At 37.5% G+C, this 14819-nt stretch overlaps 3 protein-coding genes across 4 annotated transcripts; all 3 read left to right on the forward strand.

Annotated features, from left to right (window-relative positions):
* Positions 1-405: 405 nt before the first annotated feature.
* On the forward strand, positions 406-6631 carry LOC18587764 (putative sucrose-phosphate synthase 1). Of its 2 annotated transcripts, XM_007011753.3 has the most exons (13): positions 406-833; positions 994-1083; positions 1822-2063; positions 2227-2290; positions 2427-3125; positions 3281-3397; positions 3545-3676; positions 3809-3985; positions 4362-4415; positions 4501-4563; positions 4682-5611; positions 5766-5893; positions 6063-6631. In XM_007011753.3, the coding sequence occupies exons 1-13, from the start codon at positions 651-653 to the stop codon at positions 6334-6336; spliced, it is 3153 nt and encodes a 1050-aa protein (XP_007011815.1). In that variant the 5' UTR covers positions 406-650; the 3' UTR covers positions 6337-6631. The 2 variants fall into 2 exon arrangements, with proteins under 2 accessions (XP_007011815.1, XP_088666036.1); XM_088809910.1 differs by lacking the exon at positions 3545-3676.
* A 1084-nt stretch (positions 6632-7715) lies between these two features.
* On the forward strand, positions 7716-10220 carry LOC18587765 (putative glycosyltransferase At5g11130). The gene is made up of 4 exons (XM_088810320.1): positions 7716-7925; positions 8033-8190; positions 9086-9440; positions 9555-10220. Exons 1-4 carry the CDS (start codon positions 7716-7718, stop codon positions 10218-10220), a joined length of 1389 nt encoding a protein of 462 aa, XP_088666446.1.
* A 760-nt stretch (positions 10221-10980) lies between these two features.
* On the forward strand, positions 10981-14380 carry LOC18587766 (Exostosin family protein). The gene is made up of 4 exons (XM_007011755.3): positions 10981-11354; positions 11564-11736; positions 13006-13357; positions 13566-14380. The coding sequence occupies exons 1-4, from the start codon at positions 11106-11108 to the stop codon at positions 14229-14231; spliced, it is 1440 nt and encodes a 479-aa protein (XP_007011817.3). The 5' UTR covers positions 10981-11105; the 3' UTR covers positions 14232-14380.
* The last annotated feature ends 439 nt before the right edge of the window (positions 14381-14819 follow it).

The raw sequence follows: 14819 nt of genomic DNA on the forward strand, positions 1-14819 counted from the left end.
TACATTATAAAATTGTTTTAATAATTTTTATTTTTTATAATAAATATTTATATCATAAAAAAATTTAAAATTTTCATATAAAATATATTAAAATCAAAATTTTATCTTAATCTCTATAAAAATTAAAAATATATATAAATATTTGACGTTGACAGCGGTAGAATGATAATAAAGTCTGAAGTCAAATAGAAAAAGTAAAAAGTAAAAAACCATGGACGAATAAAAGCCATCATATTTTTTGTTTTTCTTTAATTCCAGAAAATTGGCAAAATTCTTCAGTAAAATTAAAAAAAAAAAAAAACTCTCCTCTCTCGGACACGAGACACGTGTTGGTCTCTCTGAAACTAATAAATTTGGCACCCGCGTCATCCTCGGCAGCATATTTAAAAGCTCCAGAGCCTCCCCGTTGGGCAACCATTCACAAAACCGTTTCTTCTGGATTTCTAGATTGTCGCTCTTCTTAGATTTTTACCACCAAAATGATCGTTTTGACTTGAAATATTTAAATCTTTTTACGTGCTTATAAATATATTTATATTTGAATCTTTGTTACACCGCCAGAGCCTCTGTAAATTCAGTCCGTTCTCTTTCTCTCTCTGTTTTTTTTTTCTTCTTTTTTTTTTTGCATTTTTGTATCGAAGAGATTAGGAATGGCGGGAAACGACTGGATAAACAGTTACCTGGAAGCGATCCTGGACGTTGGCCCGGGAATCGACGTTGCGAAATCGTCCTTGTTGCTGAGGGAGAGAGGTCATTTCAGTCCTACTCGTTACTTCGTTGAAGAGGTCATCACCGGCTTCGATGAGACCGATCTCCACCGTTCTTGGGTTCGAGTACGATCTCATTTTAACCCCTTTCGCTCTCTTTCACTTTTGAACCTCTTGTTGTTTGGCCTCTCTCTGTTTTCTTTTTTTTTCCCGTTTGATTGAATTTTGGAAATCTTCAACCGTTTATTACTTTAAGTGTAATTGGTTACTCGGTTATCGTGGATAGGCCGCGGCGACGAGGGGTCCCAAGGAGAGGAACACGAGACTGGAGAACATGTGCTGGAGGATATGGAATTTGGCTCGAAAGAAGAAGCAGGTCTTTTTTTCCCCCTCTTCTTGCATGCTTGTGCGCTACTTTGGTTTGAATTTGACAGCCAGGGTACTAATTAGAATGAACTGAATTAACAATTTCAAATCAGTGTCACCTCAAAAAGATTTTTTTTTCCCTTTTTGGTGTATATTAAAGCTTTTAGTTACGGCAGATTAAAAGAAAAAGAGCCTACTTTTCCTGTGCTGGATTTGCAGTTAACTGATCAATGGAATATAAAAGTGAAATTTCGTTTCTTCTAACTTCTAATTACTTAAAATTGTCTTTTTTTTTTTTTTTTTTTGTGCTCCGTGATGGCGTTCTACTATGCCTTCACAACCAACAATGCCATAGTTGCTTGTCTTTGAGGATCATGCAACATTTTTGGTGTGTTTCTCAGTTTACTTCAGTAATTTCTGAGTTAACTGCCATAGTTCTGAGGATACAGCATGTCTTGGCCTTTCTCTTCCTGTAATTTAGGCTATGAATTAAGATTTTATCATTGCTAATTCCGGTTTATATGAGCTATGCAGATTGAACAAGTTATGTCTACATGTTACTTTGGATCTCTAGAACAGTTGCATTGATTCTATTGTAGCTTCCTTATCCTCGTTGGTTTGATTTATAATGAACTTTTATAGAGTATCACTATGTACATTAGAATGTTAATTTCTTCCAGTCAAATTTGTGGCTTGCCTGTGACTTCAGTTTTGTCTTGCTTTTCCTTTTTTTTTTTTTTTTTTCCAGCTCGAAGGAGAGGAAGCTCAACGCAAAGTTAAATGTCGCCTTGAACGTGAAAGAGGCCGCAAAGAGGCCACTGCTGATATGTCTGAAGACCTATCAGAAGGAGAGAAAGGAGATATACCTGGTGATGTTTCAGCTCATGGTGATAGTATGAGGGAAAGAATGCCTAGAATAAGTTCTGTTGACATGATGGAGGACTGGGCTAATCAGCTGAAAGAAAAGAAGCTCTATATCGTGTTGATAAGGTATGCTCTGCACTACTATATGACCTGACATGTTACAGCTGTTATTGAGAGAATCATATTTTCAATGTGGTCTTTATCTGTTATATTGACACAATTTTTAGATATTGTTTCTCAGAGATTCATGATGAAATGTAGTTCTTTCTAACCAGCAGCCTTCCTGCAGTCTTCATGGCTTGATAAGGGGTGAAAACATGGAACTTGGTCGTGATTCTGATACAGGCGGCCAGGTAATTTTTTTTCACCTCTTTAAGATTCTGTTATTGGGGTTTGTATCTTGAGAGTGCTTATTTTTGTCATTCATTTCGATGATGGAAAATTACCCTGGTAACTCATTGGGAAAATCGGATACTGTGTTCTAAATAGGTTAAATATGTAGTAGAACTTGCTAGGGCCTTGGGCACAATGCCAGGAGTTTATCGGGTTGATTTGCTGACAAGACAAGTGTCAGCTCCAGATGTGGATTGGAGTTATGCCGAACCAACAGAGATGCTTGGTCCAAGAACTACAGAGAACTCGATGCAGGATCTTGGTGAGAGTGGTGGTGCTTATATTATTCGCATACCATTTGGCCCAAAAGATAAATATATACCGAAAGAACTTCTTTGGCCTCATATTCCTGAGTTTGTTGATTGTGCACTTAGTCACATTCGACAGATGTCCAAAGTTCTGGGTGAGCAAATTGGTGGTGGGCAACCAGTCTGGCCTGTTGCCATTCACGGACATTATGCAGATGCTGGTGACTCTGCTGCTCTTCTATCTGGAGCTCTAAACGTGCCAATGCTTTTTACTGGCCACTCACTTGGTCGGGATAAGCTGGAACAGCTTATGAAACAGGGACGACAATCAAGGGATGAAATAAATACGACCTACAAAATCATGCGGCGGATAGAGGCTGAGGAGTTATCTCTTGATGCCTCTGAAATTGTTATAACTAGCACTAGACAGGAGATAGAAGAGCAGTGGCGCCTTTATGATGGCTTTGATCCAATATTGGAGCGCAAACTTAGAGCAAGGATCAGAAGGGGTGTCAGCTGTCATGGGAGGTTTATGCCCCGTATGGTTGTAAGTATCAAGATATTATTTGTGACTTATTATTCTTGCTTACTTTCTAATCGGACATGAAGTCTGATATTGTTGTTTTAACTCCTTCATTTCAGTTGTTCTTTCTTTTATTTGCTCTGTTTCTGTATATCTTATGTTGCTAAGATGATTTTTAGGTAATTCCTCCTGGAATGGAGTTTCATCATATTGTTCTGCATGATGGAGACATGGATGGCGATACAGAACGAAATGAAGAAGATACTACTTCTCCTGACCCACCAATTTGGTCTGAGGTTATAACTATATTCTTTTGTTTGATGATCCAATCACTTCACTGACCTTTCTTTTGATTGATATACTCCGATAATATGTTAGTAACATATTGTTATTGAAGCAGTGGTCTGATAATAGTAGTGACCTGCCAATTTAAAAATTTGCAGATAATGCGTTTCTTTTCCAATCCTCGCAAACCAATGATTCTTGCCCTTGCTCGGCCAGACCCTAAAAAGAATATTACAACCTTAGTCAAAGCATTTGGAGAATGCCGGCCTTTAAGGGAGCTTGCTAATCTTGTATGTCCATGCCGTTGAACTGAACTTGCCTAGTAAAATTTGGTTGTGCTGATCTATAAAAATGGCGTTCTGAGTCTTCTTTTTCATATATTAGTTTTATGTCAGTGATCTTACTTTTTCATGCTGTTGCAGACATTAGTAATGGGAAACCGTGATAACATTGATGAAATGTCTGGCACAAATGCATCTGTGCTTCTCTCTATTCTTAAACTGATTGATAAGTATGATCTTTATGGCCAAGTAGCATATCCTAAGCACCACAAGCAGCGTGAAGTTCCTGACATTTACCGTCTAGCAGCAAGAACAAAGGTACAGCTGTTGTTAGCTGGTGAATTTTTTTTTAATTTAAGAGGTTATGGTTTTCTTTTCTTTTCTTTTTTTAATAGAAGAGTGGATTTTGGATTTAGGTACATGATTTTATGACTTGTGGGTGATCGAATGGACTGTGTCATGTTAACTTACTTTAATTATCTTGTATATTAATATAGCTTTTGATTAAGTCAGTAAGCCATCCTTCCTCCGCTGTTGCCTGTTGACTCTCTCAGTTCATTTCACGGTGCACAAAATTATGATGAGGGATCATTTACCAGGAGAAAGAAAATATTTTCCTCAAAATTTCTCTAATGTATTTGTTAATTGAGTTTTTGACTTCTTATTCTAACTCTTTCTCCTTAACTTTTCACAGGGTGTTTTCATTAATCCAGCTTTCATTGAGCCATTTGGTCTTACTTTAATTGAGGTGCTTACTTATTTGCTATAGCTATACTCGTGTATTTCAGATTTTTACATTTTAGAAGCTCTAACATGAGCTCTTCTGTGAACAGGCAGCGGCACATGGTTTGCCTATTGTTGCCACAAAAAATGGGGGTCCTGTTGACATTCATAGGGTATGTCCATCACCTTTATGAATTGTATCTTATAAGGGTTTTCTCACCTGTATATTGGAACTGTAGCCAGTTTGATGTTCTAAACAAGCTCATTGATACTAACAATGAATTATTGCAGGTTCTTGACAATGGTCTATTAGTTGATCCCCATGATCAGCAGTCTATTGCTGATGCCCTTCTGAAACTTGTTTCAGATAAGCAACTATGGGCAAGATGCAGACAGAATGGACTGAAAAATATTCATCTATTTTCTTGGCCAGAGCACTGTAAGACATATTTGTCTCGGATAGCCATGTGCAAGCCAAGGCAGCCTCAGTGGCAGAGAAGGGATGTTGCATTTGAAAATCCTGAACCAAATTCACCTGGTGATTCTTTGAGAGACATACAAGATTTATCTTTAAACTTGAAGCTTTCACTAGATGGTGAAAAGAGTGAAGGGAATGGAACTATTGATAATTCTTTGGATGTTGAAGACTCTGCTGATGGAAAAAGCATCTTGGAGAATGCTGTTCTAAAGTTGTCCAAGGGTGCTATAGGAGGTGCAGAAAAGGCTAGTTTAATGGAGAAAGCAGACCCAAATGTTGGTGGTAGTAGGTTTCCTGGAATGATGATGAGGAAAAACATTTTCGTAATAGCAGTGGATTGTGATTCAATCTCGGATATTCCTAAAATAATTAGGACAATTAAGGAGGCAGCAGGGAAAGCGAATCATGTAGGGTTTATACTATCAACATCCTTGTCAATATCTGATGTGCACACTCTTCTAATCTCAGGAAGCATAAGCCCGTTGGATTTTGATGCTTTTATCTGTAATAGTGGTAGTGATTTGTACTATCCATCTCCAAGCTCGGAGGGTCCTGGGCTTCCCTTCACGGCAGACTTGGATTATCAATCACACATTGAATACCGTTGGGGTGGAGAAGGTTTAAGGAAAACTTTGGTTCGATGGGCTGCTTCTGTTAATGAGAAAAAAGGACAAATTGTTACAGAAGATGAATCACGATCGACTGCCCACTGTTATGCATTCAAAGTGAAAGACCTTGAATTGGTAATTTCTTTTCCTTTCTGTGTTTCTGTGCGATATCCACTGTATGAGCTTTCCTCTCCTCTCGGTTTTTCAGTTTTATTGGAATTTTAGGGAGTCCAGTTTTCACTTCCTTTAACTTCTCAAATCTCCTCTAATGCTTGTTTCCTTTTCACAGGTTCCTCCAGTTAAGGAGCTTCGGAAGTTGATGAGAATTCAGGCTCTTAGATGCCATGTAATTTATTGTCAAAATGGCACCACACTGAATGTAATCCCTGTTTTGGCTTCTCGAGCTCAAGCTTTAAGGTATTCCTGCTGAAGTTGTTCATGTTTCTTCATGTAGCTATTTTGTTTCTATCTCTGCTCGAGAAGCTTCTGTTTATTCTACCATTCCATCATTCATGTTTCACTTTCAGATGGCCCATCAGGTATTGAATTGATTAGTTAATTAACAAAATGACATGCTCTCCTTCAGGTACTTGTACATTCGTTGGGGCATGGAGTTATCAAATGTCATCGTCTTTGCCGGAGAATGCGGGGACACAGATTATGAAGGCTTGCTCGGAGGAGTCCATAAAACTGTCATATTCAAGGGAATTGGGAACAGTGCTCTTAAGCTTCACTCAAACAGAAGCTTCCCTCTAGAACATGTCCTGCCATTTGACAGTCCCAATATCCTTCAAGCTGAAGGATGCAGCTGTGAGGACGTAAGGGCATCATTGGGAAAACTAGGGGTTATCAAGGAATAGGCAATCTACTGCTGTTCCATTACTCTTCCATTCGAGTGTACAACCTATAGCTTCTTTTTGGATAAGTAGTGGGCAGACCTCTCTGATGTCTGCCTGTATTACAATAAGGTATGGATCCTGACTTGACCATAAAGCCACTTGATTAGCTCACTACACTTCCTTTGTCTCCCTTCCCATACCAAAGACATGCAAAACCGTTTTTACTTCGAATACTGTTCAATTGGTATACAACCAAATGATTGAGTTGCACACTTGAGCATTAGACTCAATTGATTGGTGCATAATCTATTGCTCAGATAGTAAGATTTCGATCTCTTTCCCCTTATCGAGTCCAAAGAAAAGGGGTTTAATTCGTTTGTTGGTAATGTTTTCTTCTAGTAAAATAATAACTTTTCTTGTGAATAAATAATTTTTCCCACATAACTTAGCATTTCCCATTGCCAGGATCCTGGGACTGATAATAATCAGCAGGAAAACAGATATATATATATATATATATATATATATTTCTAAAATTAAAAATCAATAATTATCTTTAAAATTTCCGATTACATATCCATCCAAATTTTATCCTAATCCTAATTACTACATTGTGATTGACCACTCTCTTTTCTTCTAATTATCAGATTAAAATATTCAATATACAAATGGGCTTGATAAGAAATTAAATTTCCCATTTACTTTATAAATTACTATTAACTTTTTAGAACTTATTATTAAAAAGTAAAAATTAAACACTCCCTTCTTGCCCCTCCTTTTTTATTCTTGATTGATTTTTTGATTAAACAAATTTAATTATAATCATTTATTTCTAAAATATTATAAAGAATTAAAAATTTTGTAAATTTTATTATTTAAAATTATAATTTTATCATTACTAAAATAAGGATCAAAATTGAATTTATTTAACAAAAAAGTAAATAACAGACAAACATAAAGAAAAGCCGACGAAAATAATAAATTTTAACAAAAAAATATATTTTTTAGTATTACCTTCTTATATACGCACATGATAACTATATAATGGATTAAAATGTTCCTGAGAAATATCAGATAGGGCACAGCTGAACATGCACGTAAATTTCTAACAGCAGATGCCTTTTTATTGTTACGTGAAAGAGGTAAAAAGAGCCCATAGGCCCACTTGTTGTCAAACCCTAAGGTATGGGGGTCATGGACTTTTGAGGTATTGAAAATTTAAGTATCGAGAATCTCCCAAGTTTCCCTCTCGGACAGACACAGCAAATCAAGATAAGAGGTTTGGTTTGTTGTTTAAAGGAGTGAAAGGAGTGTCAGTGATTCACTAAATCTCTACTTCCTTCATAAACCCTCTATATCACAGGCATAAGATGAGGACGCTGCAGTGAAATCGTTTCCCAATGGGTGACTTTAGTTGCACCGCCCCATTTTTACTATACCCTTCGATCTTTCTGATTCTCTTGTTCTCTGCCATCAATCACAGCTTCCATTTCTATCATTTTCCTTCTGTTATCACGTCCAATCATACCAAGATTTCCCGAGAAAATCATTCCGAAATCTTAGTCTCTCCTTCTTTAAGCCCTGCTATAGATTTTTATAATGGAAGCTTTGCCAGCAGTGGTGTAAGCTGACATAATGATGCTTTCCTTTTATTTTTTTTTTTTGGTGGGATTTAGTGTTTTTTTGACTTTTGGGTCGTTTTATTTTGTGTTAACAGGTTGAAAACAAGAGCCGGTTTGAGATTTTGGAAGAAGGGTTGGCGAGGGCAAGAGCGGCCATACGAGCTGCATCTCGGTTTCGGAGGTCTACTTCGACCAGGACGGAGAGTTTTGTTCCCAAGGGATCTGTTTACAGAAACCCTTACGCATTTCATCAGTTAAGAGACTTTTCTCAATCTTTTTTTTTTCTTCTTCTTCTTGACGTAGTCTGGCTTTTGAACCTAAGTTTTTGAGCCATTTGAAGAAGAACCAAACGTAAAGGGCCTTGCAGCTTTACTGCATATGAATGGTATAGGAAGAGAATGGGGACAAAATTTTCCTTTTTTTCGTCTTTTTATCAGTTAAAAGATTTTGCTTTTTTGGGGAAAAAGTTCAGTCGAAGACTTCAGTTCTTGCATTGGAATAACGTACTATGTTTTTAGACCATTCCAAAAGAAAAAAATTGGTTACGATCGGACTCTTTACAAGCTAGAATGCAAGGTAAACCATGTAACGAGTAACAATTTCTTAATGAACAGGTTTTCCAGGATCTAATCCCTTAGTTTCTTGCTCAATAAAAATTCTTTATTTAAGCACAAGGTCATCAATTTGGAGGAGTAGAAAGTCAAAAATGAATGACCAAGATCACCGCATAGCCATAGATTTAGAGCTATATATATGTGGTAGGGTGAGGGGGTAGGATAGCATAACACAAATATGGTGAACCAGACAATTTGCCAAGAGTTTTTGCCCTTTTTGTGATTTGCACACAAACCCTAGTCCTGGTTCTCATCTACGCCAACCAGCAACATTTGCAGTGAATTAAGTATGAATCTGCTTGATAGTAATAAAAGATTTGATTCATAACTTTGTACGTACCTCAATAAATAAGTTCGTTACTCACCTTGGGTGTCACAATCTCTAGATTCTTTCCTACCCCATGGCCTATCCATTTCGAGATGGTCCCCGATTTCTAAATTTAAAGATGGTTTGCAGAATTGACATTATCGATTTGATTTACAGCGAATTGAAACTTTATGTCGATCTATTCTCTCTGTTGATGCATGTTGCAGGAGCCACATTGAGATGCAGAAGCGATTCAGAGTGTGGCCATACAGGGAAGGAGATCCGCCCCTTTTTCACAAAGGTCCATTGAATTCTATATACTCTATCGAAGGGCATTTCATTGATGAATTCGATAGCGGAAATTCACCATTTTTGGCTCGCCACCCTGACGAGGCCCTTGTGTATTTCCTCCCCGTCAGCGTCGTGAATATCATAGAGTATGTTTACAGGCCTTACATCGATTATTCTCGTAAGCGCCTGCAGAACATCGTTAAGGACTACATCGACGTAGTTTCAACCAGGTATCCCTACTGGAACAGGAGCAACGGAGCCGATCATTTTCTGATTTCTTGCCATGATTGGGTAATGTTTCTGTTCGCCAAGGGGTTTCATTTTCCGTCTAGTTTATGTTAAATGGAGTCATTTGCCACGACGAGTCTCTAATTTTTCTATCCACATGTCTGTAACATATTTCAGGCACCGGATGTTTCAGCTGCCGATCCAAAGCTATTCAAGCATTTCATCAGAGTTCTCTGCAATGCCAACTCATCGGAAGGATTCCAACCCGCAAGAGACGTTTCATTGCCGGAAATGCTCCTTCACTACGGGATGCTAGGACAGCCTCAACAGGGCCAACCCCCAAACAGCCGTCCAATCCTAGCCTTCTTCGCCGGCGGCGAGCATGGGTTTGTAAGAAAAATACTATTCAAATATTGGAAGGAGAAAGACGATGATGTTCGCGTGTATGAATACCTTCCCAAGACCCTAAACTACACTCAGCTAATGGGTCAAACTAAGTTCTGCCTGTGCCCCAGCGGATACGAAGTTGCAAGTCCCAGGGTGGTTGAGTCCATACATTCCGGCTGCGTTCCGGTGATAATTTCGGACAACTACGTACTACCCTTCAGCGATGTTCTAGATTGGAGGAAATTTTCCGTTCACGTTCCGATCGCCAAAATCCCCGAAATCAAAACAATTCTGCAAGGAATCCCTGTCGATGAATACCTGAGAAAACAAAGGAGAGTGCTCCAAGTGCAACGACATTTTGTGCTGAATCGGCCTGCCAAACCCTATGATATAATGCACATGGTGATGCATTCGGTGTGGCTCAGGAGGCTTAATCGAGGGTTGTCACTACAATGAATATTGTTTTGTGCACGCATGTAACAAATTAATGTATACGTGATTCCATATATATGCAGTTCATCTAATAATCTTACAAACTCTTTTATTAAATTCGAAATAAACAAAGTAGAGATATTTTATGTATCACGATATAATGAAATAAATTTTGATAATGTTTGTATTTTTTTTTTAAAGTTCAAATGCAATTTATTTTTGACATGTGTTTTATATAATAGAACTTAATATTAAAACTCCATTTAAATATTGTATTTTTGTATAATTCATTTAAAATAATTAAAATTCATTGTATTTCGATTAAAAGTGTTCATGGATCAAGTTGAACTCAATTGTACTTTTAAGAGTTAAACTTGAATTCAATCCACCTATTTAAATTTAATATATTAATAAATATTTTTAAAATTAAAATTAAATAAAAATATTAATTATTAATATAGTAATATCTCGAATCAATTCGGATTCAACTCTTAAAAAATTATATCCAAATTCGGCCAGTGGACAGGTCTATTCTGAATCCGGACATGAGTAAAATCCGGAAGGAAGGAAAAGGTAACGTAAATTTGGCAATAGTTTTTTACCGGTCCAATTTTGGAGGGAAAATACTAACCAAGTTTAATTAGCCTCGTTATTTAATCAACATTTCATGGGCAAAAGTGTAATTTTATAACACAGTCACACACTCCCCTCCTCCAGTGCTAAATCTAACGGGGTATTTAAGACAGGAAAATGAAGCCAGCCAAACCATCTCTTCTCAGTTCACTTTGCAAGAAACCGTCGTTTTCCCTCGCTTTCTCCTTTCACAATTTTCTCGAGAAAAAGGAATCACACTGGCCAAACGCACTGTTTTTCCTCATTCAAATTAAAGTAAGAGCTTAATTTCCCTAGATGGAGAGTTGCTATCGATATTCAGTGGCCGTTTTCTCTTGGCTATGTGTTTTCTCGATCCTCGTGGTTTTCTTTATCTCTGCTCAATTCAACTCCTTCGTGAGCTTCTCTGCTTCGAAGCTTGAATCACCAGAACCGAAACTTGAGTTGCAGAGAATCGTTTCTACTCCTGATCAAATCAGAGCCGTTAGTTTCAGCGAATCAACTGATCATCAGCACATCAACCGACCTAGAAACACCACCGTCATAGTAAAACTCTCTCTCTCTCTCTCTGTGTAACAGATTGAGAAATAATTAAAACCGTTATTTAATACCGTGAATCTTTAAGGATACGATCATATTTTTTACCTTATGTTTTGCTTTTCTTTCCATTTTTAATTTCGATATTGTTCTGATTTTTCTCTTCTTCTTTCTTTTACCATAAATGCTGATCAATGCGATTCATCGTATGTTGCTAGTTCCAGAGAAAAAGGAAGAAACCGAGTAGAGAACAAGTGTTAGAGCAAGGACTAGCTAGAGCTCGAGCTTCGATTCGCTCTGCGGCTACAGCTCGAAACGTCACGGTAACTTTCGAGAACGACGATGACGTTCCCGTCGGCGATGTCTATCGTAACCCAAGCGCGTTTTATGAGTAAGAACTAACTAATTTCTTCGTTTCTTTAAGCATAAAAAAATGGAAAATGGAAATAGAAAAGGAATCAATCAATTAGTGCTACGTAATTATTATTTAAAGTTTTAAAAGGAGGTTTGGAACTGCTTTTCTTCTAAGGTATTTAGCAAACTACAGAGAGAGATATAGACATATTTCGGCCAGCTTTATTTCTGTGTAATGGAAAGGATTGGAGAGATTTTGATTTTGAGAAGTTGTTTTCTTCTGACTGAAGATAAAGGGGGGCACTGAAAATGAATTGAACAATTGCGCACTCGCAATGCACTCATTTCTCCCTCACAGTTCACACTCAACACCGTATTATCATAGCCACTGAAAAAGCGGCGCTTCCACTTATAGTGTAGTAAGATGGACGGTTTATTTTAAGCACTGTTCAGTGTTGACGTTCTTTTTTTGCTGAATGGGGTACTTACTCTTGAGGTAAATAGACCAAAATAGTCCTTACCCTTTGACAAAGATAGCTGCTAGTCCAAGAATAAAAATTCTCTAGTGGATCCACTTAAGTGTCTCGTTTAGTCTTTTTCTTCATATATAATATTACGTTACAGGTTCAGTCTTATAATATCAACTAAAATCTTTTCAACTCAACCTTAAATCTTAATTACAGAAACAAATAATCTAGTAGTAAGGATGACTTACTTAAGACTTGGCTCAAAATTATTAAAAGGATATCAAATAAGGTTAGAAAATGTGTGTGTGTGTGTGTGTTGGTGTTGGTGTTGGTGGGATATGCAGAGTAATAATGTGAAATGACTTAGAGCTGGGTTTAAAAGTGATGGGGTTGAGACGGTGGTCCAATAAAACCAAAAAAACTCAATTTACTTGTTGAAATTATTACTCCACATGTGAGAATAACATACACTAGAGTGCTTTGGTGTCGTTATTGATAGTTAAGTGGGTGCAAAGACGACGTGGAGAAGCCTCAAAATGCTCTTAAATCAATCATATTATACTAGTTGAAGTCATTGAACGAGTGAGATTTCACATAAAAATCTTATGTTGTCTTTAATCAGTCATTTTATTTTTCTAAGTATATACTCATTAAGCTCAAGACCTAGAATTACTAGCATTTCATTATGCATTTCGATGTTTATGCAACATCTTGATGATGATATTGATAGTGTTCTTAGACTATTCTAGGATACAATAATCAGTTGTTAATTCTCGGCAAAGGGTGCCCAAATCACTTGAAATTACACTTGACACCAATTTTATGTTCAATCATTACAGTAGCTATGTGGAGATGGAGAGGAGATTCAAAGTCTACGTGTACACAGAAGGGGAACTGCCGATTGTCCACGATGGGCCATGCAAGGAAATATACACGATAGAAGGAAGATTCATACACGAGATGGAGCACGGGGCTAAGAGGTTCCGGACAAACGATCCTGGACATGCTCACGTTTACTTCATGCCCTTCAGCGTGACCTGGATGGTCAAGTATATTTACAAGCCGCTGAGTTACAACGTTAGTCCTCTTAAGCAATTTGTTTCTGATTACGTCAAAGTGGTATCCACCAAGTACCCATTTTGGAATCGAACTCATGGCGCTGATCACTTCATGCTTGCCTGTCATGATTGGGTGAGTTTCTCTTTCCCCCAACTTTTCCTTCTTTTTCTTCTTATCTTTCTCTTTTCCCATCAACCTCTTGGCTTTACCTCTTTGTTTCGCTTTGAGTAAGTGGCTAAATAATGCCATTTCCACCTCAATGTTAATGATCAAGTAATTGAGTTGAAAATAAGATGGAAATGTTAATTTGAACTTCATTTTTCTTTGCTTTTTATTGCAGGGCCCTCATGCTTCACAAGGCAACTCACACCTCTACACAAATTCCATTCGGGTCTTGTGCAATGCCAACACGTCCGAAGGCTTCAACCCACAAAAGGACGTAAGCCTTCCCGAAATCCACCTAAACGGTGGCTTCTTATCCCCCAAACTCCTCCACCCACCTCTCCCCAACGCTTCTCGACCCCATCTCTCTTTCTTCGCAGGCGGACTTCACGGCCCAATCCGCCCATTCCTCCTCCAACATTGGAAAGGCCGCGACGATGAGATGCAGGTTTTCGAATACCTCCCGAAAGACAAAGACTATTACTCATACATGCTCCAATCCAAGTTTTGCTTATGTCCAAGCGGGTATGAAGTTGCCAGCCCGAGGATCGTCGAGGCTATATACTCCGAATGCGTACCGGTGATCCTGTCGGAGCACTATGTTTTGCCGTTCAGCGATGTGTTGCGGTGGGAGGCTTTCTCGGTACAGGTGGAGACGACGGCGATTCCCAGATTGAAGGAGATTTTGTTGGGAATTCCAGAAGAGAAATATCGGAAACTTCAGGAAGGTGTGAGGGCTGTGCGGAGACATTTCATGTTGAACCAACCTTCCAAGAGATTTGATATGTTCCACATGATACTGCATTCTGTATGGCTTAGGAGAATTAATGCAAGACTGGGATAGATCTCATGGTTATTTTCATAATATTATATACGATAAAATCCAACAAAAAAAAAAGAAAAACATGTTCATATGGTTTGTTATAGGAAGAAAATATACGAGATTAATTATGTTTTTTCTTTTTTTGGGTCCTCTAACCTCGTGTAATGCTTAAAGAAAAATCTGTAATTTTTATTTATTTATGAATAAAAATTCATATTTATAATTAACATATTACGTTGGTTACGAGTTAACTCAAATTAAAAATACAAAATTAAGGAGATTAGATAGAGTAAAACTAATGCTATTTTTAAGAACATTAATTCTTGTCTTTCATTTTGTTATCTTTTAATCATAAAAATATCAATAAAATTAAATTATCTGCATGCTATGTTGAAAGAAGTGATTATATAAAGTGCAAGGATTGAACCTCAAGCAAACATACATTATCACTTGCCATTACATAGGATTATGATTTTTTTTTCTTTTTTTTTTTAAGGTAAATGGTTTCTGATTGGGTTGATCCAATGGAAAGGTCCGGCCCATGATCAGCCCATTTATACTGTACGGAACAGGCTGGTACAAAAATCTGGCCCTTCTACATGGGCCATG

The sequence above is a fragment of the Theobroma cacao genome, chromosome 9 (assembly GCF_053813885.1).
Source record: "Theobroma cacao isolate CCN51 chromosome 9, ASM5381388v1, whole genome shotgun sequence".
NCBI lineage: Eukaryota > Viridiplantae > Streptophyta > Magnoliopsida > Malvales > Malvaceae > Theobroma > Theobroma cacao.

Coding starts and splice junctions, on each gene's coding strand:
- LOC18587766 (XM_007011755.3), top strand. CDS start 11,106: ATGGAGAGTTGCTATCGATATTCAGTGGCCGTTTTCTCTTGGCTATGT. Junction 11,737..13,005: donor AACCCAAGCGCGTTTTATGA/GTAAGAACTAAC, acceptor CAATCATTACAG/TAGCTATGTGGAGATGGAGA. Junction 13,358..13,565: donor TGCTTGCCTGTCATGATTGG/GTGAGTTTCTCT, acceptor TTTTTATTGCAG/GGCCCTCATGCTTCACAAGG.
- LOC18587765 (XM_088810320.1), top strand. CDS start 7,716: ATGGGTGACTTTAGTTGCACCGCCCCATTTTTACTATACCCTTCGATC. Junction 8,191..9,085: donor AACCCTTACGCATTTCATCA/GTTAAGAGACTT, acceptor TGCATGTTGCAG/GAGCCACATTGAGATGCAGA. Junction 9,441..9,554: donor TGATTTCTTGCCATGATTGG/GTAATGTTTCTG, acceptor AACATATTTCAG/GCACCGGATGTTTCAGCTGC.
- LOC18587764 (XM_007011753.3), top strand. CDS start 651: ATGGCGGGAAACGACTGGATAAACAGTTACCTGGAAGCGATCCTGGAC. Junction 834..993: donor TCCACCGTTCTTGGGTTCGA/GTACGATCTCAT, acceptor TATCGTGGATAG/GCCGCGGCGACGAGGGGTCC. Junction 2,064..2,226: donor CTCTATATCGTGTTGATAAG/GTATGCTCTGCA, acceptor GCCTTCCTGCAG/TCTTCATGGCTTGATAAGGG.